This window comes from Musca autumnalis, unplaced genomic scaffold, assembly GCF_047663935.1.
Source record: "Musca autumnalis isolate F117 unplaced genomic scaffold, ASM4766393v1 scaffold_1, whole genome shotgun sequence".
NCBI classification, from domain to species: domain Eukaryota; kingdom Metazoa; phylum Arthropoda; class Insecta; order Diptera; family Muscidae; genus Musca; species Musca autumnalis.
In genome coordinates, this window is record NW_027411644.1 from 328,753,609 (window position 1) to 328,778,944 (window position 25,336).

Here is a 25,336-nt window from a genome sequence, read left to right on the forward strand (position 1 = left end):
GCAAGAGTCTTTTCTATGTTGATTCCAAGACCTGCTTTCGCTGCCAGTGCGACTAATTCGACCCAGTTAGGATATATTAATTTATGTCAATTGCTATAGTTAATTACGTATATGCCACCAAAGTAGGAGTGAGTCCCATCATTGTAGTTTTTTGGACCACACCAAATTGTATATGTGTTTTTTATAATGACATTAACTGATACGCTGTCCTCAGCTAAAATAGGAAAGAACCTTTCCGAAGAGTTTATTAGCAAAAGAGATTTCAGGCAAGTATACGGCCTGCCATGTAATCTTTTAAACATCCTGTTGAAAATGTTTATATGAGATGCGAAAGTCAAAAGATGTGGGATAATATATACAACGCCACATTGACTACTTGGACTCATCAGTTATCTTAGTTCTTTGTATTAAAACTAAGAACTCTTCCCCAATTTTATGATGACTCGAGCTCAAGAATAAGTGTGACTGATGAATTCGTTTAAATGCGAATTCAACCGAAACACCTAACAACTCTCGTAGCCTCATATGTAAACCAAATTAACTATTCCCACTGCCTGGGTATCCACATTGCAGAGAATGCACATAACTATTTTGATAGTTGTCGGAAAATAACAACAACCAATCGTGTTTTATTTCAGTGGGAGGCATTGTGAGTGTCGTGTGCGTAAATTTACTCTCGCTCACCACCCCACCAGTTAGAGTCTACACCACTGCCGACCAAGAAGAGGGCACACAAAATTCTCAATATTGGCAACTTTTGACAGTGTGTTAGTAAGGTTGTAAGCACGCATGCTGCAAAACAAAAACGAATCCAAACATTTGCTCTCTTTTGTGTGCTCTTTCGTTGCGTTCGGGTCGTGTGTGTGTGAAGTGCCTAACTTCGTAACTTCAACAGTACCAAAGAACGGCATTGGTCTACAGAAGTTGTGAGTGAGGGTAAATTTACTCTCACGACACTCACAATGCCTCACATTGTCTTATTTGTTTCCTTCTATTTAAACTCAACGGTGATGCTAAATTATTACTTTCTTTATAAATTGTTCCATTCCGTTGTGGCTTTTGGGTTTGTATTTAACAAGAAAATCTAAAAAATAATGGTAAATATGAACATATTTTTATCGACATTTACTTTGATATTTAACAAACCTTTTTATATAAGTGACAATTTTTTTTTATCAAATAAAAATTAAAACATCGATAAACCAGTTTGTTAATATGAAAAATATTTTATCGATTGAAAAAAATAAAATTCAACAAAATTCTTAGTTAATATGAGAATTGCTTTATCAAAATAAGTTCTAACGAAAGCTAAAATTTTTTATCGACGATTGTCAATAAGTGTGTCTGCGTACTCGATAATTTGTAATAATTATTACAAATTATTACTGAATGTTGTTGTTTTACACAAATGTTCAGTAAAAGAGAATGAATTGAGAAACTGGTTTTGAAATTTTTATTACTGAGAACTTATAATTTTTACTGAAGGAATTTTGTTCAGTAACATTTTGTAGCTTTAGACAGTTGTCAAAAGTTTAAAATATTCAAATATCATAATCGTAAATATTAGTTAAATTGAAAATTGTTACTGAATGTTGTCTTTTTACTTTTTTAATTTTTTCCTTTGAAAGAGTATAAAATTCATTACTCTCCAAAAAGAAGTTACTGAGAAATATTTACTGAGAAAGTACAAGGACAAACCTAATATCAACATTACTTTTATCGGCAAAAAATCAATTAAAAATTAATCAGATGTTTGAATTTTTTTTATCAAATGGTTACAATTTTTTCTGTGTAAGATTTAATTGCATCTATGAAAAAGGTTGCATAAAATTACAATAAAAGATTATGTTCATTAATGAAAATGACAATTTCATTAATGTAACGTAAGATTTCATTCATGAAGCTTCATCTTCTTCTTTCAGTGACTTTTCAAAAATGGAAAATTGGTATGGTTTTAGAACAACTACACCAACCTAATTTCCATCAAAGCAAAAGTGAAATATTCTTCCATAATATGGGCTTTGTTTTGAGAATAATGTCCGCAAATTCTACCAAAGATTAAATCTTGAAACCAATACCTTTTGTAAAGACACAACCTCAGGGATGTAAGTGGAAAAAAACTTATGAATAAGGAAAATATAAGTTTCTTATACTTCTATCTGTTTAGGAATATAGCAAAACTTGTTTTAGAAGTTCAAATCTTCAACAAGGCATCAATTCACGAGGATACGGTTTTATCAAAAATATGCCTTAACATTATTACCCAAACACTTTGCGTCCATTTTTTCTTTCTTACATTCAAAATCATTAGAATACCTTAATTCAAAATACACAAAAATAAAACAAAAACAAAAGAATTTATTATTTTGTGGAACGAGAACAAGTTAAAAAAATAAAAACAAACCAATACTCCTTCAAATTTGTTTATTATTCTCTAAGCAACAAAAACAACAAAACTCTGAGACTAATTGCTGAGGTGCCACCGGTATTTGTCTTCAAAGAAAACCTAAAAGTGAAATAAATATCATGGACGGACGACGGGTGAACGGACAACCAATGGAAGAGGATTTTGGCTGGGTGGCATCGTTGGAGGTAAAGTTAAGTAAATTAATTTTCGAAAAAGTCAAATTGTATAAACAATTCCGAAAAGTAGGTGTTTTCTTGGATAAATATATTTTTATGGCCGTTGTTCTTTTCTTCGCTCAAAATTTATTGTAAAACACAACAACATTTTCGAATTGTTTTCATTTTGGGGAAATAATACGTGGCTGTCAGTCACTACGAGTTTATGAGTGAGCGATTGCATTAATCTGAATTACTAGCCAATTCCATATGGCTGGCTGGGGTGGATGGAGGTGGGATTGGAAAGGAGGTGGTGATTTTAATATGAAATGATTGTTGATGTATGAAACATTGCTTTTCATTAAATTGCCATAATTTTTCTCGCCTTTTCCGTTGTGGAGGTGTTTTGTGTGATAAGCTGAAATAATATTGTTAATACTAAGAAATGCAATAACGATATAAAAGAAAAGTGCAGTGAAGTCACTGCAGAAAAAAAACTCCAATATTTCTATTGACCTATTGTGTGGTCAACAGAATGATGGAACTTTGAAAATATTCCCCAAAAATTAGCCCCCATATTTTAGAAATTGATTGATTTTTCATTTTGAATTTATTTTAAATCATTTTACTCATTCTTCTTTCCCATAATCGATGTAAATATCTTAAACTTAAAGGAACATGTCATCACAATTCTCTAGAATAAGCAAATCAAACGCATCCTTCCTGTGTTTTAAAATATGTATAAACAAAATCTTATTAACCATCCTTTTTGTTTTCCATTTTATAAACATTACAGGCGCTTCATATGCACGTTTTACAGGATGGTTCGTTCATAACAAACACTTCATTGCCTCCAAGTGTCATACTCTACGCCCCGAACTAAATCTTCGACATACAAATGAGCTCCATTTTACATCGCTCTTTAACTCTTTTCATTCATTCATTCATTTGGGCTCTTCAAGTTGCGAGTATAAACAAATATTCCTCGAAATGAAGATTATTTCTGAGCTGAGCATGCACGTATGATTTTCCAAACAATACCAGAAGCCGCAGGCAGTTGCTACTGTGAAAATGTGGCTACCAATGCCACGACTTATATTCAAATCTATTGCAGAGAGTCGAAACAAATGACAGCAATTCAGGCTGCATCTATAGATAGGATATTGAGTACAGTTAAGGAGGATGTTATTGTGTGTAGTCATGTGTGTGTTTGTGGATGTGTACCTCTTTTATGGTTACAATAATTTTAGGATTTCATTACAAACCTATAAAACCCTGATTTGTATAAACAAAAACTGTGATATTTTACTCTATCCTGTTGTTGTTTTTCAGTTTGTTCAGGGTTTAGGGTTAAATCATAAAGTCAGCCCAACTTGTATGTTGTTATAACAGGACATGAAGTGATGTTTACCGCTTCTTAATCGAGTATTTCGTACATTTACATTTCTACAGCTACTTAAACTATTTTGTATTTCTTGAGTGTTCGTACAGTTGAGATAAAAATTGTACATCACCCGGCGTTAAGTTCGGCCGGGACGATGTTGTTATACCATCCACCTAAGTGCCAAATTTCTGCCATTTCGGTGGATTATTGAGACCACAATCTTCAAAATACAGAAAATTGGGAGGTACCGTTCTTTGGGGCCTATATGAAGGCGTGGACCTATACCGACAAATTAAGAGGAGAATACGCCGACGAATTTCATATGGAAAGTTTTATATCCCAAATGAAGACGAAATACCAAATTTCAGTCATTTCTGTGGATTATTGTGGCCACAACCTTAAAAATACCGAAAATCGGAAGGTACCGCTCTATGGGGGCTATATGAAGGCGTGGACCTATACCGACAAATTTCTGGGGAAAATTCAATACCCCCAAACGAAGACTAAGTACCACATTTCAGTCATTTCGGTGGATTATTGTGGCCACAACTTTCAAAATACCGAAAATCGGGAGGTGCCGTTCTAGGGCTACATAAAGGCCTATACCGATAGATATCTGGGGAAAAGTTTTATATCCCCAGCGAAGACTAAGTACCAAATTTCAGCAATTTCGGTGGATTATTGTGGCCACAACCTTCAAAATACCGCAAATCGGGAGGTACCGTTCTATGGGGGCTATATGAAGGCGTGGACCTACACCGATAAATTTCTGGGGGAAAGTTTTATACCCCCAACAAAGACTAAGAACCTAGTTTCAGCCATTTTGGTGTGATAATGAGGCTAAAACCTTCAAAATACCGAAAATTGGGTGGTATCGTTCTATGGGGGCTATATCAAAACGTGGACCGATATAGCCCATTTACGATACCAAACATCCTGAGAGTAATAGAAACTTCCATACCAAATTACAAAGCTCTATCTTAAAAATTGCGAGCTGTATCTTGATTTCAACAGACGGACAGGCGGACATATGGTTATATCGACTTAGAATTTTACCCTGATCAAGAATATATATACTTTATAGGGTCTCCGATGAATATTTCAATGTGTTACAAACGGAATGACAAATTTAATTATACCCTTCATATTACGGCGAAGGGTCAGATCCCTTATATGACATACATATGTAAGTAGTAATACACTATGACAACAACATTTATTCGTTTGCTCGGATATGTTAGCGAATGTAGGGTTCGTCACAAATATCATATTTTAGATTGGTAGGTCTTGTTATATCTGATGGATTTCCCAGGTAATGGTGTTGCACTTAAGATCGGTCCATACCACAATATTGATTGCGTTTTTGGCGTCTTCCAGAAGTCACACCTGCGGCTGCACTAATATCGGAGAAATTTTCGACGAAAGGCGGCCACCTCAACTATTATGTGTTTGTGTTTTTTTTTTGCCCATGGGAATAACAATACATGCCGGAATGCATGCTCCGATGAGATTTAATGGATGAAGGTAATGCACCCCTTTCCGAGGCGACAAGAGTTATGTTGCTGTTTTCTGCCCCAGAACAACTCCCATAGTATCTCCAACTTCTTCGTCGGATTCATTATCGTCGTCAAAACACGGGGCATATCAGCAGATTCCCAAATAAAAACAAACCCCATTTTGTTGTTCGTTGCCTCGGAAATGCATCATTCGTTCAATGATATTGTCATAGCTCTCTAGACATCACCATTGTACACACGGTCCGATAAAAGAAGTGTCCTGGCAATTCTTCATTTCACTTGTCTCAGACCACCTTCATATCATCGTCTCCATTAACAGACCACCTACCCGACTTCATAACCGCATCTAACCTCATCACAGCTGGAGCCGCTCGCCTCATACCTGCTAGTCGAATACCTGAAATAAGACCACTTTTTCTAGCAGAGGTGACAGGGCTAGCAGAGGTGAGCTTAAGTCATAGGCTTGTCAGCCAACATAAGCGGAAAAGGGGCTAGACCACCTGAAACAATTGCAGCGATGCAACATTGCTATAGGATTGGCTAAATTATGGGCAACGGTTAAATCTCTATCGAATCCGGGAAAGAACGATGATAGAACGGCTGCTACTTTCCACTGCGTGACTGTGACGGATCCGAACGGTTGAACCCGGAATTGAGTATTTAACAAGTGTCCTCAATTTATAGATAGCCACCCATATTATACCAGAATCCAAGGGTGTCCCGCTACTGATGGTAAGCAAGGATGGCAACAGAGGCGAGTCTTACAGACTGATTTCTCTCCCATCACCAGCATTGAAGACTCTTCTCTTCTCTATGATCAGCATTTCTTCTTGTGGTGGCTCCTTAAGGCCTTCTCCAACAATACCAAACTGTTCGAGAAGATAAAGAAGCCTTAACTCTAGCTGTGGTTGAAAATTTAGATAATTAACTATATGTGTGGACGTCAGTCGTTTGTTGTCGGGTTTGCATAGCTGACCGTTCTTCCATCAAAGGAACATGAAAATACAATATCTGGCGCTAAATCTAGCGCAACATTGTTCACCACCTGGCCAACTGAAATGATGATCCCCTCTGGACATATTAACAGCTATCGATATTGTTTTAATTAATTTTGTTGTTGTAAAAACAATAAAACAAACAAATGAAATTGTTGTAAAAAAGTTACAGAATAGGCCCCCTAAGGTTTTCATAAATCTCATTCATATATTTCAAAAAAAAATTTACATTTGTGTAAAAAAGCTATGATTCATATAAGAAAATATTAAAAATGGGGAAAATTTTCGTTTTTGGAAGCACACCACGCCCACATCTTCCAAAATTTTAACCTATTTTTTACTAACGAATGCCATATAGAAATTAACAATCCTTTACGACAAATTAGGGTTTTGGCCAGGAAAATCGATTTCTGAACCTTTGTGCGCCATTTGGATCCGTCAATGAAAAGTAGGTCCCATAGAAGTCGCTTAATCCATTCGGAGATGTTTGTGGGAACATATGCAACATGCATGATCCTCTCTAGTTCTTATTTAAAATACAACAAAACAGCTCACTTTTGCCCATAACTGTTGAATAGCAGTGAACATTGTTTATACAGCAACATCTCTTTTCAGGCACCATCAGAAGATGTCGTGTCCATACATATATCTGTCGACGATGTACTCAAATAAAAATTCTTCGTAAACAACGAGTTTATAAACAAATTTCTCATGTATTGTGAACCACACTGATCCGTTTATTTATATGAACAGCGGGATTTTCATCAAATTAAATTTTCGGGGGGAAATCTCATTAAAGTTTAAGTAATTGAATTGATTGCATTTTATCACTTGAGAGAATTTAAGTGCTGCATGTTTTATTTTCCTTTGTTTCTTTGTGAATGGAGATGAGCAGGAAGTAAAATTCATACAACACTTGATCGACCTTTTTTTAGAAATATGAATTTTAGTAAAAAAGAATTCCACGGAATAACTAAAGCCTTGGTGAGGTGGTTAGTTTTTCTCCAAATCTAAAGTCCTTAGCCATTTTCAGAGATACATTTTAAATTGAGATGAGGACTTGGTAGATATGGACTATATGTAGTCCATTTTGGGAAATACTCAATTTATTTAACAGATGAGCAGAGGAATCGGTAACTTGAATTACTAAAATCTGTTTAAGGAGAATTCTCTTATAAAATATAAAAAATCTTTTTTGTTGAAAAAACTTAAATTTTATGGGTTAGGTTAACTGTTACAACCTTAACTTGCACACGAAATAAACACACACATACATACATTGCAAATACACTTTTACAACATCCTCTAACTGATTGCAGTAAATATCCACATTGTAAGGTTCAAGTAACTCACGAACATTACCCTACCCCCTTTAGTTCTGCCAAATTACCTCGTAAGCGGTATATAACAATCTCTAAATTGTGTCCTTTTGAAAAGAAAGAAAAAACTACGCTGTTTTCTCCTTCGTTACTACTTCTTCTTGTTCTGTTCTTGAAGAAGACACAAAAAAACATCTAACTACGACAAAACTTCTCAGCATAATCACATGAAAAGAAGGCCAATCAACACAATTTTCTGTTACTTTTTCCTCTTGTTCTTGTTCTTCTTCGTTTCTTTTCATTCTTTTTTTCATGTTGCCCAAAAGCATATAATTTGCTCTTGCAATGTGCTTCATCAGAAAGGAAATTGGAAATTGCTGCTAAAGCCAAACCTCCATCCCATCAGTGGCATTGGCATAACTAAAGGACGTTAGGTGGAGAAATGATTATACTTTTCAAGAGTTATTAGAGAAAAGAAATGATGATGATGATGACAGTCACAACGACGTTGTTCGTTTTTTCACCCCAAAACGATGATGAGAAAGTGGGAGGAATTCTTTATCAGGTTGTTGGATGAAAAAAAAAACTCAATGTGAATTGCCAAGAAATTGCTGAGAATTACAGCAATTTGAACGTGTAAAAGGAAAAAATACCAAACTAGAAAATTGCTGGAGAACAAATTCATAGAAGATGTCATTAAAGTTGAATTCATTTTTACCTACACCCACCCACCCACAGCCTTCATCAAGGTGAGCCAATACATAATCACTTTTGGTAGCAATTTTCCTTTTATCACTCGTTTACAAATAATTACTTAATTGGCTTTCAAATAATATTTCCTTAATGAATTGAAGGATCTACAAATACCTTCAAACATTCCTATGTATGTGTGTAGCTTATTATGGTAGACTTTGGTGTATTTGATCTGATTTTATTTTATTTTAGTCTTGCCATTGTTTATCACGAAATTTTCTGAAATTTTGAAAAGGTGGCATCAGACATTAGGCGACTAAGAAAAAAACGCTTTGTTTATGGATAAGTTCCAATGAAATCTCTGGGGTTTTATACTTAGGTGACCCTTAGGTACACTACAATTTGTTTGCCTGAAGTCTCGAAAAACGAACATTGTTCATCATAACAATATGTTTTCCGTGGACAAGTCCATGCTTCCTGGCATACTGATCCAAAATTATTCTATGACCCACTAAAGTGACTAGTGGGCGCTATATCAATCGAAATCGATATGACCCCCAACTTTCATAATGGACTATGTCGGTCCATTCCTTGAAGTACCTCCTCCGCAACATTGTGAACTTTAATCCTAATCCACATTTTTGTCGGCAAGTTCAAATGTCCAAAAAGAGCCCAAAATTCTGTACGTAGATAAAAGTTTCGATTCATATAGGCTGAGGGTATATCTCTGTCGGCAAAGCCGACTGATACTTTTTTACTTGTTATTGACTAACAACCACCACACACCACCAACCAAACCAGAGACAAATTTTGCTGCTTTGTATTTTTTTTTACCGTTACATCTTATGATTTTCACTCTAGTTGTTATCGTCTTGTGAGCATAGCAGGACAATATGAACAATATGTACATTAGAGTGGTTTTAAAAAATCTATGTCAGACTTTTTATGCGGCACCCCCTAAAGTGTTTAGTTTTGTTAGATTTTAAGATTGCCAAAGTTAGAGCACAATCGAAATATGTTAACACGTGCCACTGGGGCCTCAAAGTTTCCATGGGTGCTATATATGTATGTATAGCTAACATTAAAATCCGACCCGATTGTCTCCTCGATTGGACAATAAATGTGGCCTTTAGAGCAATTTCGTGAAAATTCACCTTTGGCCCCATAGAAATTACTTTGAAAACTTTGAGGTCCCAGTGGCACGTGTTAACATATTCCGTTTGTGCTCAAACTTTGGCAACATTAAAATCTAACAAAACTAACCACGTTAGGGGGTTGCCGCCTAAAAAAATCCGACATCGATTTTTTCCCTTTGAATTAAAACCAATCTAATGTACATACATGTTGAGTCTATCAGCACTAGGTTGAGATAATAGATGTTGTCTTTATATTAAAGAAATTAAAAAAAATGCAGATGCGAACTATATCGTACAGGCGATCACTTTGTTTTTCGTTGTTTGCTTAGTCAGTTAACTAACAAAAATTTTTGTGTTTAGCGTATAACGTGTGTTGTTGTGGTTCGTTGATATGTTGTCAATGTGATGGTGAGATGATGGTGGGAGTTGTGTTGTGGTTTCTTGATACAGTGTCAATGTAATGGTGAGACGACGAGACCATTCAAAAGAAAACGAGAACAAAGTTGCAAGTATTTACCAAACAAGAGAGGAAATATGAGAGCAAATAATGGGAATGTAGGGAAAAATAGGAAACTGATTTTAAATGTCATGAAAGTCTTACATATTTTTGAAAAAAATAGTCGCTTTCGGATGGATATAAGAAACTGCACATGTATCTTATGTGAGGTACTGTACAGTATGAAAAAACTACATCAGCCCCCCCTATTCAGTAACTTTTTAACAACTTTACTCATTGTTTATTTTACAACAATTTCATTTGTTTGTTTTGTAGTTGTTACAAAAACAAAAGAAATTTTAACAACTTTTCAATCGATAAAAGTTACAGAATAGGCCTACTGGAACGAAAATACATATGTAAAAAATACTTGAAATATTTTTTCTGTGTACACCATTTGCATACGAATGTAATTCTAAGAATTTTATGCCCGTAATTTCTGCGCGTAGTTATCTATGAGTTCATAGATATCCCCCGTGTAAGCAAAATTTCATAATTTCAGTGCATAGGTAACGTTACCTGGTCGAAAACGGCCGTGTTACTTACACCAAGGATTTTGCCTGGTTGATCGTTGCCAATGTGTTAAAAATTGTAAAACACTTGTAAATGGCAATGTTTTTACGAAATCATGAATGAAAATCACCAATGTTACCACATGTTTTCAAAATTTACACGCCTCGGTAAATGTCACGTAGAAATTACCAAACGCGTAGGTAAAGATAACTAATAGGTAGCTACCTATCCGATTACCTAGGGCTAGAAATTACGGGCACTAGTCGTATTTTTTTTTAAATACACTGTGCTACAAAAGTTGGAAAAAATTTTTTGCAGGGGTTCTGATATATTCAGTTTTGTGGGAGTCCATGGAAGACGAAAATCTGGGATTTTCAACTTAAAACGACATAACTTCTTTTTTTCCGCAACGGACTTTTACAGCTTATTTTTTATTTAAAACGTGAAAATCATGTCTTTCGAACAAACCATCATTTTTAAAGGAAAACCAGAAAGTTAAAACACAAAAAATGCCATAAATCATCTATTTTTTCAACTGATTTCATTGGTTTTCCCCATTTTGTAAAGATAACTAAATTTCCTTCTTGATAAAAGAAAATTATTATGCAGTTTGGTGTCTTCTACGCAACCTAGAGCACGAGGAAAAAGCATTTTCCTGTTTTTTAATGCGTTTTTGTCACACTTAAATAACTATAATGTAACCATTTGTTACCCGATTTTTAAAAATTATGGCTTGTTCGAAAGTCATGATTTTCACCTTTTAAATAAAAAATAAGTTGTAAATGTCAGTTGTGGAAAAAAAGAAGTTATGTCAGTTTTAAGTTGAAAATCCAAGAAACCAAGTTTTTCACTGACCCAAAGAAACCAAAGGTATTTTCGTCTTCCATGGACTCCCACAATACCGAATTTATGCATCAGAACCCCTGCAAATTTTCACTGTAGCACAGTGATATTTCCGTATATTTAATTAAAAATTAAACCAAATAGTATTTGGAATTTTTTTCTGGAAACAAACAAATATTCCCGGGGATTTTTGAGGAACATGGTGTCAGATGTTTTGGGTTCAAGGCACAGTTACCCCCGATAGTTCAGCAAATATCCAATATAAATGGATGTGAGTCGGTGGAACTTCCTATCATACTTTGCAAATCTTTCCAGAACGGCACTCAGCGAAGACATACTAGGTCAGTGACCACTTGAACCGAACTACACTTAAGAAAATTAATGCTAAACATGATCAGATAAAAAGCAATGAGTAATGACCGAAATGAATGAAATTATCTTGCTGAAACGTTGTTGCCTACAGAATAAAATAAGGGATCAAATAGAATCACGATGTATTCTGAAATTGACCAAGTTAAACGTATAGAATCACAAGAATTAACACCAAAAAGGGAAATAAAAATCAGTGTATTTGATCGAAGATAATTATTTATTAGGACACACCCCAGTTCACTGAAAATTATTAGTTGCTAAATATCACCCTCTTCTCATTTTACAATTGGAATTAGTTTTAAATGCTCCATAAGAGTATTTCTTTCACTTATTACAAACTTATAATCCCACTCCCTCTTTGGTTCGCCTGATTTCTCCTTGTCCCTTGGCCGCTCTGTCACAGTTAATTGAACCTAATTGTAATGCAATTGTTGTCACGAAACAACATTGAACACTAAATTATTTTATAGTCATTAAACAAGAATCCTCACTCTTCTAATTCGGAACGAATTGTCATATGAAGATGACAGCAACAACACACCCAAAATTATAATTTCCGTATTTGTTTACAAACATATTTACACATTTGCATCAATAGTTGAAAAAAAACAAACAACGATAATTTTTTCTTCAAATAAAACCACTTGACACCCTACAAACGTTTAAGTGGCCAGTCGGAATGTGTCACCAACCGTTATGAAGGACATTGGTCGATCATACGCATCAGTTGATGAATTGCGTTGCACATTCTGTGAAAAATACATTTGAATGCAGACAGATTTCAGACTTTTAAGTATATCTGGCAGACATTAAGTGGTTCAGACACGATAGTCGCTACTCGAAATCACAGTGCGAAACTTTATAGAAAAAACAAAAAACGTAACTCTGGTTGTTTTATTTGGGTGGTCTACCAACGGGGTATACATGGTTGAGAATATGTCCGAAGACCACACATATTTTTTTAAGAAATAATTTAAACTTTTTGATAATTCTGGGGCTAATGTATTCTGTAAATATAAGGGATCATTTTTGGATAAAATGATGTATGTACATAACTACAAGTTACTATAACTACACATCGATGGCGTGTACCACCATAGACTACGGTACCACATTTAGATTCCGCTAGTAACTTACACAAAAGTTATATACAACAAACTTCACCATAACAATGTCTCACTGAACCCATTAATAAATAAACACCGCACCATTGTAGAATACGTGTATAGTTATATTCCACAATGCCAACTCCAAATATTCCTACATTACTTGCCCTAATTCCAATTGGAATTTTTTATCTGAATTATAATCAGCTTATCAAAATATGTATGCGCTTACATTCATCCAGCAATCCGCTTTTGTGATGTTTTCAAACACATTAAACACAATTGTCTCTGCAGGATTGTGTGAATGTTTTCATGGCAATGCCACAGCCTACTTGACACCCATTGTTGGTGTAGTGACCATAGCATGTCACCAAACTCATGCTGTGCCTTGAAGGACCTTAGCGCACGGCTCCTTATACAATTTGAAGTCAGTCTTAATGAGTCTTAGTTGGCCAAATGTTTTGTGGGAAAATCACAGGAAGACAAGTACTCCAAAATCGAATTAATCAATGAACTAGACATTGTCGCCGACTTATTTGACATTCTGAAGTGTAATTTGGCGCAGACAATAAGTGGTTGCGGACTCATGGATAACACTTCAACACAGCAGAATGAGAAATTTGCGGAATTTTTAAGAAACGAAAACAGTATTTGGGTGGTCTAGGCGAGCATATAGTTTTAGATTTGTTTGTTATTGTTGTCAAAGACTGTTCTCTGTATCTGCAAGATGTTCCCTGTAAAAAAGCTTGAGGTAATTAGAAGGAGCAAATACAAATTTTAACCACATTTTAGTTGTCTGTTTAAAATTGTAATGGCGAGTTCCGAGAGCTATCCACGATTCTCATATCAATGACGCTATCGTTTGCAATTATTATAAATAATGTTTTCCTACTCTTACGGATTGTGTTTGTGTTTGTTGCTGTCGTATGTAGAGTTTGCTTTTAATTTACAATTAATAGCGAGTACAAGTACTAATGAACAATTCTATTTGCCATATTCACTTGTGGTTTGGGGGCAGCTGCTATTCTCAGTTGCCCGTACTTTTGCCTCTGTACATTGAGAATATTAGCCAAGTATTATGGAGCAATCGAAAATAATAACTAAATAAATAAAATAATTAAAAGAACAGAACAGATCAGACCTTATGGCAAACACGCGAATTTCAATTGGACATGGACGTTAAAGAAAATTTTTAAATTTACTAAGGTGGGGTTATGGGAAATTACGAAGCTACACTCTAAATTTTTGCAACAAGATGCCACAGAAATGTGCGCAATTTTAAACATTTTTGTTGAAATACAATTTTTACGCATAAAATATTTCAAATTTATGCATATATATTTTTATACCCTCAGCCTTTAGGCTAAAGAGGGTATATACACTTTGATACGACCAAAAAATGTGGCTCATCAAAATAATGGTTTTAGACCCCAAGTGTGTTTGTACGATATCCGTCTGTCTGTCTGGCGCACGATAACTCTCGAACGGATCAATCAATTCGGTTCAAATTTTGGGTGCCGAAATATTTTGTCCACAGGTCCACTCCATAGGTCCATTCCTTCAGGTACCTCCCCCACAAATGTTCAAAAATTGTCGAAAATTTGTACGCACGATAACTCTCGAAGGGAGTAACCGAATTGAACCAAACTTTGCATATGGTAATACTACCTCTAGGCATACATCAGGTTCGAATATGGATTATATCGGTCCACTCCTTCAGTGCTGTTTAGTGACACCTCACCAATCGTTATGAAATTTTTTGTAACAGGATGTTCGTGCGGCCCCCGTTACGTCATTGTAATTTTTTCGAGGGCAAGTCCATAGTTCCGGAAATAATAGCGCATAACCTCAAAAAAAAACTATGTCGCGAGTTCAAATAAACGGTGGCCAGATATAAAAGGACTTGGCGTTGGCAGATGAATTTTGGTATAAATACTTATAGTTCACTGACAATGTCGAAAGCAAAAAAATTGGGAAGGTCGGTCCACGTTTTGGGATAGTCCCCATGCAACGGTACTTCTTAATGTTTCGGTATTTTGAATATTTTAGCTAAACTTATCAACCAAATTGGTTGAATTTTGAGATGCGGAGTTTTCAAGATTTTTGAAGACAAATACGCCGGAATTTTGCATTGATAAAAATTATGTACATAGGTCCACGTTTTGATACAGCTCCAATAGAACGGTATCGCCCGATTTTCGGTATTTTCAAGGTTTTAGCCACATTAAACTACCAATGTAGCTGACATTTTGGAATTTAGTGTTCGCCAGGTCTTGCGAAATATTGGTTCACGTTTTGATATAACCCCCGTGGAACGGTACCGCTCAATTTTCGGGTTTTTAAGGTTTTAGCCACATTATCCACCCAAAATTGCAGAAATTTGGTGTTCAGTCTTCACATATTTTTGTGAGTTTATTGAATACATCAAAATTTTGTCTTCAAATAAAAATTTTAATAAAATATTTTTGACCGATTAATGGTCAATAAACGGCACATTTTTTTGTTAAAAATCGATATTTTGACTTTGTATTCTTTTCCTTGGCGGTGTATTTTTTTCGGGGACAAGTCCATACTTTTTGAGATAATGGACCTTGAAGGGAGTAACCGATTTGGTCGACACATTGCCCTTCATGAAATATGTACCAGGCTTAGATAAGGTTTCACTATGGACTCAATCGGTCCACTTCTTCGGGTACCTCCCACACACAATTTCGGAAAAGTTCAGTTTAGGGTCATCTCTCGAATCGCTTTAATTTTCGTTTTAGCAACTTGTATTAACTGCCACCCATACGACGGAACAAGTCTCATCAGGGGCAACTCCATACTTCCTGAAAAAATAGCCTAAAAGCTGCAAAAAAACTCCTATGACACCGTGTGAGGGATTGGAGAGCAAGATAACCCTCGAACCGATCTGCCGATTAGGTAATATTTTGTCCAAACATAGTTTAAGTTCGAAGATAAGCCATATCGGTCCACTCCTTCAAGTACCTCCCCCACAAAAGTTACAAAATTATTGGAGCAATTACTTTACTACTTTAAACATCCTAATATATCTACCAGATATAGATAAGGTTTAAATATGGACTATATTTGTCCACTCCATCCGGTACCTCCACCACAAAATTTCGGATAAGTTTGCTTTAAGAACTGGTATCGAATAACGTTGACTTTTGTTGAAGCAAATTGCATTCGCTGCCTCAATTACGATGGTAAAAGTTTTTTCAGGGGCAAGTTCATACTTCTTGAGCAAACAGTCCGAAGAGTGTTAAAACCCCATATGACACCATATGTAGTGGCTGGAGATCCACTTCCATAATGGTCAATGTCGATACATCCCTTTTAGTATCTCCTCCGCAAAACTTTTGATCTTTAATCCTAATCAACATTTTTGTCGGTTCAAACGCCCAAAATTTTTAAAACCCCCTAAATACATAAGTTTTTTGGGAAAAAAAATTGTTTCAATATACACACGCTGAGGGTATATCTCTGTCGGCAAAGCCGACTGATACTTTTTTACTTGCTCTATATAGTTTCACTTATATTTGTGGACCACACTGGCGCCGAATAGCTTACATAGACCGATCTATCAGATTATATGCGGTCATGGAGATTTCTTTATCTGCAGTCCAAGTGCTAGCACCTTGTTCCTACATCATATCCTGTCGCAGATATCTGTTGCGAGAGCGACGTGAATTCTATTACCATCGATTATGACATTTAACTCAGTGCTCACGTTTGCAGTCCATGTGGTGAACAGATTGGACGAAGATTCAGCGTGAAAAACAATTGTAAGATTGGTCAAATAGGAGTGCAGCCTTACACAAATAACATCAGGGAAGGTACCTGACGCCAAGAGTGTGCAATCCTATTTAAATACCGTCTAAAGAATGTCTATAAGAGAGGTAGATGTTAAACAGTTCCTGAGATTTCACCCCACGACCACTTGGCCGGAGGTTCGTCTGCTCGATGTACTTAAACAGCGTGGAGTGCTTGATAGTATCAAAAGCTTTTGATAATTCAAGCGCCACCATCACTGTTCTATCACACGGCTTGCTCTGAGTGAGTCCTCGACTAATATGTGTGGAGTTGGCATATAGCGCTGTTGTCGTGATTTGATTCTTACGGAACCCATGAATATGATTGGCAACTGGATAGCTATTTCTGCCTCTGGGGAGGATTAAAGCCCCAAGGGTCTTTGCTACGGGCGACATAAGCGAAATCAGTATGTACTGTTTTAATATTACTATGGAGATTCCATCAGGGCCCAACGCTTTGGATGACTTAGCGTTTCTGATGACATTCGCAAGACCATGCATTGTCAAATGTAGTTCATCCTCGGCAGGAAGAGATCTAATGCGACGTAGTACTCTTCTCTTTGCACTATCACTCCGGAGGTGCTCGATAAACTGCCCACCTCTTTGGATCAGTTAGCGTAACGTCACCAGGGTACGAGAGCGACATGCGTGGCTAAACACTTATGTTCCGCTTATGCTCACCGACCAACCTGTTAGCTTTAAGTATCAACTCCCTGACTCTGGGTCATTGGAGATGGATCAGCGAAGCTATAAAACGATACATATCGTCACCATAAATGGCCGAAGACGTAACCCACATGAAAATCGAAATTCGTTTTTTTATGGAATCCGATACATAAAGCTAAAATACATGCTCTGGCAAAATTTCAACCTTCTACGTTCAAAAATAACGATCCTTTCAAGAAATAGCATTTCGAAAAATGGGATAACATTGCAGATTTTATTGTAATGGAGGATCCCAAAACCAAACGCTTGAGCGGTTTTGTTTCACTACTTATTTCTATTCGTACAGGATTGATGATGCTTCAAAATTCGCCCTTATAAGATTGATATTCTATAAAACAGGTTTTCATTTTATAAGGTTTTTGCTTCTCCTGTAAAGTTTTGGATTTGTGGGTTACGTCTTCGGGCATTTATGGTGACGATATACAAACACATATATGTACACTAGGGCAACCAAAAAATAAAACAATTTTTTAAAGTCCTAACCCCAGAAAAATGAACTGATAAATTTGTTTCATCGATTTGACCATAAATGCGGCCTTCAGAGAATTTTCGTGAAAATGCACCTTTGGTCTCATACACATTACTGTGGAAACAAAGATCGCTTGGGCGACAAGGGTTAACGTTAACCGGTCGCCAATGTAAACTAATCGAATTAATTCATGGTCATGATCAAGCAATTGATATTAGAATCTATTCCTGCTCATATAATTTGTCCTCGCATTCCTCGGTACTTCCAATTCCCTCCATATAATTGCATTTATTAATTTTCAACACTTATAATCCACAAAAAATGTATATTGGCATCGTTTTCCCGAAGAAAACTAATTCATATCTAAACTACAATATTCCCACCCCACAGTTCGACGCCTCTGTTCATATCTACAGTGTACAGCTACTGTATACATTTGCGATAACTTAAATTAGATCAAAACACTTTAAACAATAGGCAATCTAAGAAACTTAAATCACTGAACAATGTGCAAAATTACAAAGCTTTTCACAACATCCGTAAGCCAAATGGTAGCTGTGTATGTGTAGCCTGAAGCGGCAACAACAATTGAAAGTCTGAAAATGAAAAATTCTAATAAATTCAAAAGATCTTAAAAACGATTTATGGAGCACATCAATGATGGCTCAATGATCGTCGTTTTGAATGAAAAAAATATGCATTGCTGCATTCCACTGCAAAATGCAGATGTATCTGCTGTATGTTTGTGTATGTACGACGTTCTGTCTGTAAAGGAAACGAACGAAGACGATTACAAAAGTCCAGAATCTAATAATGGCTAATTATGGATGCTTTTGTGCCACCACACCACGAACGAAGAAAAGCCTATAAGACTTTTTCTACTTAAGTAGCTTTTTAGTTCGGTTTAAGTGTTTTCATTTCTCATCCAGCCAATGGTTGGATGGGTCAAGGCTGTTGTTGCTTGTTGCGGCGGTACACGCGATTCACATGCCCTCTCCACACTTCTTGGCTATTTAGCTTTCGATTCGGTCGAATCTTATTCTAAAGTACAAAAGCACTTTAATTATGCTTAAGTAGCGACACTTAAGAGTTTCAATTTTAAGTGCTGTTGCAAAAATGAACATGTTTTCGTTTGATTGGACTTGAGTAATTTTGAAAATTTTAATATGTTGAAGATTCTTATGAAGATGCAGGAATGCTCGTTCGCCCAAAGTTACTTCAATTTGTTTTGTTAATGTTTTGCAATCGTCTTTTTTATTTCTGCAAGATAAAAAATTTGTTGATGTTAGTTGTTGTGTGAATAAACGCACGCACATTTTCTCTCCATAAATCACAACAAGTTGTCTAAACAAACATAAACATTTTCAGTGCAAATACCAGACAAATCAGCAAATATTAAAATCACTCACATAGTCAACTCATAAACATGCATTTACCATATATCAGGATAACACTCATACATGTATATCGTCACCATAAATGCCGGAAGACGTAACCCACAAAAATAAAACTTTACAGGAGAAGCAAAAAACGTTATAAAATGAAAACGGTGTTATTAAATATCGAAAAATTTTAGTATCGTATTTTAAGACAGAGAAGAAATATATTTTTTGAAAAAAATTAAATTTTTTTCCAGAATGTTAGAAGCTGTGTGGGTTACGTCTTTTGGTATTGTATTTTTCTGAAATACTAAAAGACGTAACCTACAATTTATAGAGTATACATTTGAAGAAACTAGTATAAATGAAAAATTATAAACAAATTAGGACTGGTTTATTGGCCTACGCGGTTAAGCGAACTTTAAACTAGCCATCTGACGGTGTTGCGTTCAATTCCCAGACTTGACGTTGATATTTCAATGGACCACAATTAGGTGAACTGTTTATTCCAACCATCACTATAATTACTTATAATTTCAATTGTATTAGACGATATTAAATCTGGAATATTATACTTATTGTTGTATTTAAGTCAATTTATGGAACAAATATAGTTCATATAAATTAAGTGATCTGTAACAGTTTAAATGTAACTTTTAATTGTCATAAGGAATGTTGTCATAAAAGTAATGACAATCACTTGGAATTAAGCGTTTTAAGTCTTGCAGGTGTTGAAATTTCTTTTTTGAAACTTTTAGCCTTTGTGTGTACATCTGAGGAGGATCCACTGCCTCAAAATTTCTGGAACTTCTCTATGGTAGAATCTGGTACTCGTCTTTGATATCAGTTTTAAAAAAGATTATACTGCTAGGATCAAAAAACAATGCTCGCAGTGACTGTAGGATTTCCTGTCTTTTTGTATAATCCAAACCAATACAGAAAATTTGCGTTTTTGTCTGGACCTATTCGATTATTACAATAAGTTGATCTATATTAAACCATGGGTTGGTTGACCAGACCATCTTTTGAAAACTTACAGCCTAATCGTATCCGTCTTTAAAGAATACATCTTTGTACTAGAACGACGTGAATTTTGACCACATACACGTTTTCGTATCAACGTCTCAAATTTTGAACATTTCCGTTCGTTCTTTCTCTTGGAAAATGAACAATATCGGGACAAGCATTGCCTTCCGAATAACCACTTCCTTTTGTCCGGTTAACATATTGTTTTCCATATGTGTGTTTTAGATGTTTATTTAAATCCGGGCATAGGTCTTCTGTCATCATCTTCAATTATTTCAATTATGGATTTTTTCTGTAAAACCAGTAAAAACCGTCTAAAGTCAAAGTAATTTCTGTAAAAATTAACTAAAAGAATGGTCTTTGTGATTTTTGAAAAAAGCTACCATTCTTGAGATATGGTAACCTAAGAGTCAAATTACACATATGGAGAAATAAGCCGAGTAAAAGACAAAACTGTTAAAGTAACTACACCATGTGATAGGTATTTCCATAAGCTTTCATACCTTACCCATTTTGTAGTAATCGGTTCAGTAGAACTGGGTCTAACCCGGTTTTGAACCTGGACTTTCGGGTCAAATAACCGGTTAACCGAATCCGCACCCGTGGAAATTATACATGAACTCAATAAGACCTCCCTCTGGCATTATAATTGCTGCCAATATCAAAGAATACATTGTTTGTACTGCTGTTTAGTTTTGATATAATGTGGGTTACGCCTTTTGTGTTCTATGAAAATTACAGTATGCTGTTACGTCTATTGGCATTTCTTGAATAGGATCGTTATTTTTAAACGTAGAAGCTTGAAATTTTGCCAGAGCATGTATTTTAGCTTAATATATCAGATTCCATCAAAAAACGAATTTCCATTTCCATGTCGGTTACGTCTTCCGGCATTTATGGTGACGATATGTATGTGCTGAAATACCCCGATAACATTTTTTCCAGAGTTCTTCCCGAATTCGATCCGAATTACTGCTCAAGATGCCGATTTTTTTACGAATTTGTAAAAAAAATCTGTATCCACATATTTCGGATCCCAAACAAAATGTCCAAATGTTTACAAAGATCCAGCAAAACTAGAAACGTTTTTCATAGTCCTTGTTCACACTAGGGTAGATTCATTGAAACAATACCATGAAATCAAGGTTTCCTCGGTCGAATTCAATACTAGAGTAATATCATGAAGTTTCTGTAGTGGGGAACGCGATCTAAGATTACCTAAAAGTTTCCATGAAACCACCCTAGTGTGACCTTCGACATAGTGGCGAAAATCTGAACTCTAGAAGGAGCAGCTGAAACTAGACGGAAAACTAAAAACCCTTCAGAAGGCCACGGGAAACCACTGAAGTAACTCTCCTATGAAAATCACACAATATGAATAACGAACAAAATACCCACCCCTCAGTCTCTGACCATACCAGGATGTTACTTCAACACATTTATAAATTATTGTATGATCGCTTATCTCCTGATAACGGATTTTCAAGAATGAAGAAAAATATGAACTTACCGTTCACTTATTATTTTCCAGAGATCACGGTTATTGACAGTAGCTTAACTCAGTGTGTCTAGGAATAACGTACAGCATCCCGCTTCATCTTTTTCTCTTCCATATTTTATTGGTTTAAGTTATTAAAATGCTTTTAAAAATATTCGTATATTTATTAAAAAATGAACATCAAAAATAAACAAAAATGTGTGACATAAATTAAAACGATTCAAAAAGCAGTGTTTTCTAGGAAAGTATTTTCTAAGCTACTCTTCTCGAACCAAGACGTGGCGATCCCGACTCTGCGGCTTTCCTCTTCGAAAAACTGCTCGAGCGTGGTGAATTTTTATTTAGATTTTCCACACCCGATGTTTTTGTCGATGATAGCGATGTTTTTGCTTGTATGGGGCGTGGCGAATTCATTTTGTTGGGAATTTTCGACCTTTTCTTCTTTTGGGGGCTGTTACATTTCAACTCATCAGCATATGGTTTGTCAACCACTTCTTTTTCACCGAATGCAGCGGCATCATCAAAAATTATTAGCAATCGCAATTTCCTCGTGTCATTTCCAACAAATTCCAAAGCTTTGGCTATATTCTCGGTCTTATATTCTGCCAATATTTTGTCATCATGTTTTATAAAACGAAATAATCTGCATTCCCCCTCCATTCTACCAACCATCGTAGATCTCACTAGTTCATGTTTTGATTTAATTTTTAGGGCAATTACAGGAGATCCATCGGCAGCCATGAGCTCTTCTGGCTGAACTAGAGGAATTACACGTATTTTTCGTAACTCAGTTTTGGCCAAATTTAAACTACGTTTGGCAGTGGCTTTTAAGCGTTTCGCTGGTTCTAAAAAGTCCTGTTGTTTGGACATCTTCCTGCGTGAACCGTATTTCCCATTAAGGTATCTCAAAAATAACACCAAGGTACCCATCAACATTATACCCAGCAAAGAGTAGAGCAATTGCCACAGCATACCAATTGTTTTTGATTCCGCAGCAAAGCGCGGTGCTCTTAGAACGTAATCGTCTACAATATCCATGAACAATTCTTTGCAATCTTCAACTGATAAACGTTGGGGATGTAGTGGAATGGGTACTTGCTTTGACATCAATTCTGTGTTAATTTCCGGGAAAATGAAATTCATCAATTTATTCCACAGATAAAATCTTGGCTCTTTAATATCCCTCATCATATTCGTGCAATGGTTTGTTGCATTTCGAAACCAGCGCACACAATTTGGCCCCAAATTAAAATCGGGATGTATTGCTCGGCAAAAGTTTTCCATATATGTACTTGAGCCCTGCGAAATCAAAAGTGAGATTGGAATTTGAGGCAATAAATAAATGCAAATTTTGTTACTTACGTCGCTGTTTACAATAGACATATCTTGAATATTCTTTATTTTATAAAATATATTTTTTATTTCTCTTCCTTATAAATAAATAATCACAAAAAAATGTCTGACAAACAATAACTTCAAACACCAGTACACAGTTCAAAATTAACCTAATAAAATCGAAATCGTAAATCGAAATTACTCGTCCATCTTTTACTCCTTTCTACTAATTTTCCTGTAATTGCACATTTTTGTTTTAAGCTTGCATAAAATCCTCCATGTCAAGAATTTGCAATGTATGGGGATTCTGTCCGATTTGAGGACCCTTAATCTTATACCCCGTTTATATATAACCGGATTTAACAAACCGACTGGGTTTTATATGTCAATTCCATTGCTTATATTTCAAACAAATCCTCATAAAGAAGGTTAACCCTGCAAAAAGCTCTATTATAAACAGTATTTTATATGCTGTTCCTAGCTTTTCCATTTGAAAATTTAAAATATTTAACTTTAACACTTCGTTCGGAGGGCGATAGGTAAGGAATACGCACGGAAAATACAGAAGTCAACCTGTAGGCCACCTGACGTATATTTCACTCATAGGCGAATTCTGATAATAGGTGTGTCTTTTTACGTGATAATTAGTAATAATTATTACAAATGTTTCAAATTTTGAGAGTTGTATAAAGGAAAAGTTGCTGAAAAAAATGCTTCAGCAACAAAACCGATTTTCCTAAAATTTTCAGGGAATGTCCGGGATGGCCCTTGATGAATATATGTCACATATTTTGTAAAAGTTCGGAGTTGGCGGGGTATCTCCCCTATACCATATTTAAAAGAAAACGCTATATTTGCGAATACGAATTAACCGAATTAATTTCAAACTAGTAATTCTTTGGGACCTAAAGACCCGACCATGCCTTCTTTTGAAAATTTGTATATCTGCTAAACTACTGAACCGATTTCCATGAACTCTGTAAAAAATGCTCAAGTTTTGCCGTGGTAATGTTCACTCCCTTCTTTTGAACGCTATATGCATATGCCAAACGTATGACCATATCGGTTTCAGCATTAATTTTGGGAGACAATGGGGTTGTGTCTCCGACCCTAGGTACATATTTGGAGCCAAAATACCGAAACACGCCCACTTTTTGTTAAATATGTTATATCTCGAAATACATTATTTTTCCAAATCTAGTGAACTTCATTTCAAAAAATTTTCAGAAGATGTTCAGAAAAGTCCTTTGGTGAAAAATGCTATATATTAGTCGGCGAATTTCGGGGGCCTATTGTTTTATAATCGCCATATTTGCTAAACTTTTGAATGCATCGGCTTGCAAATTAATTTTCGAGACAACGGTGGTTTCGCCCCCGATCAAATGTTCTTATTTGATGTTTTCTCAAGAAGTATGGACCTGCCCCTAAAAAAAACTTTTAACGTCGTAATGCATGTTGCGCATGAATATTGCGTCAACATAAATGAACAACAACATGGTCATACAGAATATAAAAAATCAAAGTGATTCGAGAGCAGGTCCCAAATTAAACTTTTCCGAAATTTTGCGTGGGAGGTACCTAAAGAGGTAGACCGATAGAGTACATATTGGAACGTTATCTAAGTCTGGTAGAAATTTCACAATGTGCAAAGTATGGACCACATCAGTTGATCCGTTCGAGAGTTATCGTGCGCTCCAGACATACAAACAAACGGACATGGCTAAATCGACTCCACATTGTCTGAAACACATTTCGTCTAAACATACTTCAGGTCTAAAACCATTATTTCGATGAGGCACATTTTGTCCGTATGAAAGTGTATATCTTCCGTTAGCATAAATGCTGTCCGTTAGCATAAAACACTGTAAAAATTATTCTAAAATTCACAAAAAGAACCAGATTCTAGTATTTAATTGGACTAGGTACCATGAATTTAGGTACAAAAATCATAATATTACTAAAAAATGATACGTTTAGGATAATATTTGATTTTAACTTCACATTATAGAGTGGTATATTAATGGTATAAAGAATGTTAATTAAAAATTTCTAACATTAACCCACCACACCCCTATATAGTTTGCGAAAAAATCAGCGCTGTCGTAGCCGCTTCAGTGGCAAATTCGTCCCATGTTACCATATACCCTCTTAA

At 35.6% G+C, this 25,336-nt stretch overlaps 1 protein-coding gene across 1 annotated transcript; it reads right to left on the reverse strand.

The window, feature by feature from the left end:
• Nucleotides 1–21,989: 21,989 nt before the first annotated feature.
• LOC141391526 (uncharacterized) lies at nucleotides 21,990–23,349 on the reverse strand. Its single transcript, XM_073964402.1, has 2 exons — nucleotides 23,212–23,349; nucleotides 21,990–23,148 (listed from the first exon to the last, which is right to left on the reverse strand). The coding sequence occupies exons 1-2, from the start codon at nucleotides 23,230–23,232 to the stop codon at nucleotides 22,102–22,104; spliced, it is 1,068 nt and encodes a 355-aa protein (XP_073820503.1). The 5' UTR covers nucleotides 23,233–23,349; the 3' UTR covers nucleotides 21,990–22,101.
• Between the last annotated feature and the right edge of the window lie 1,987 nt (nucleotides 23,350–25,336).

Bases quoted from the DNA above. Each gene is read 5' to 3' on its own strand.
- LOC141391526 (XM_073964402.1), bottom strand. From the start codon at position 23,232: ATGTCTATTGTAAACAGCGAC. The intron at 23,149-23,211 runs GTAAGTAACAAA...TTGATTTCGCAG, and splicing joins TGTCTATTGTAAACAGCGAC to GGCTCAAGTACATATATGGA.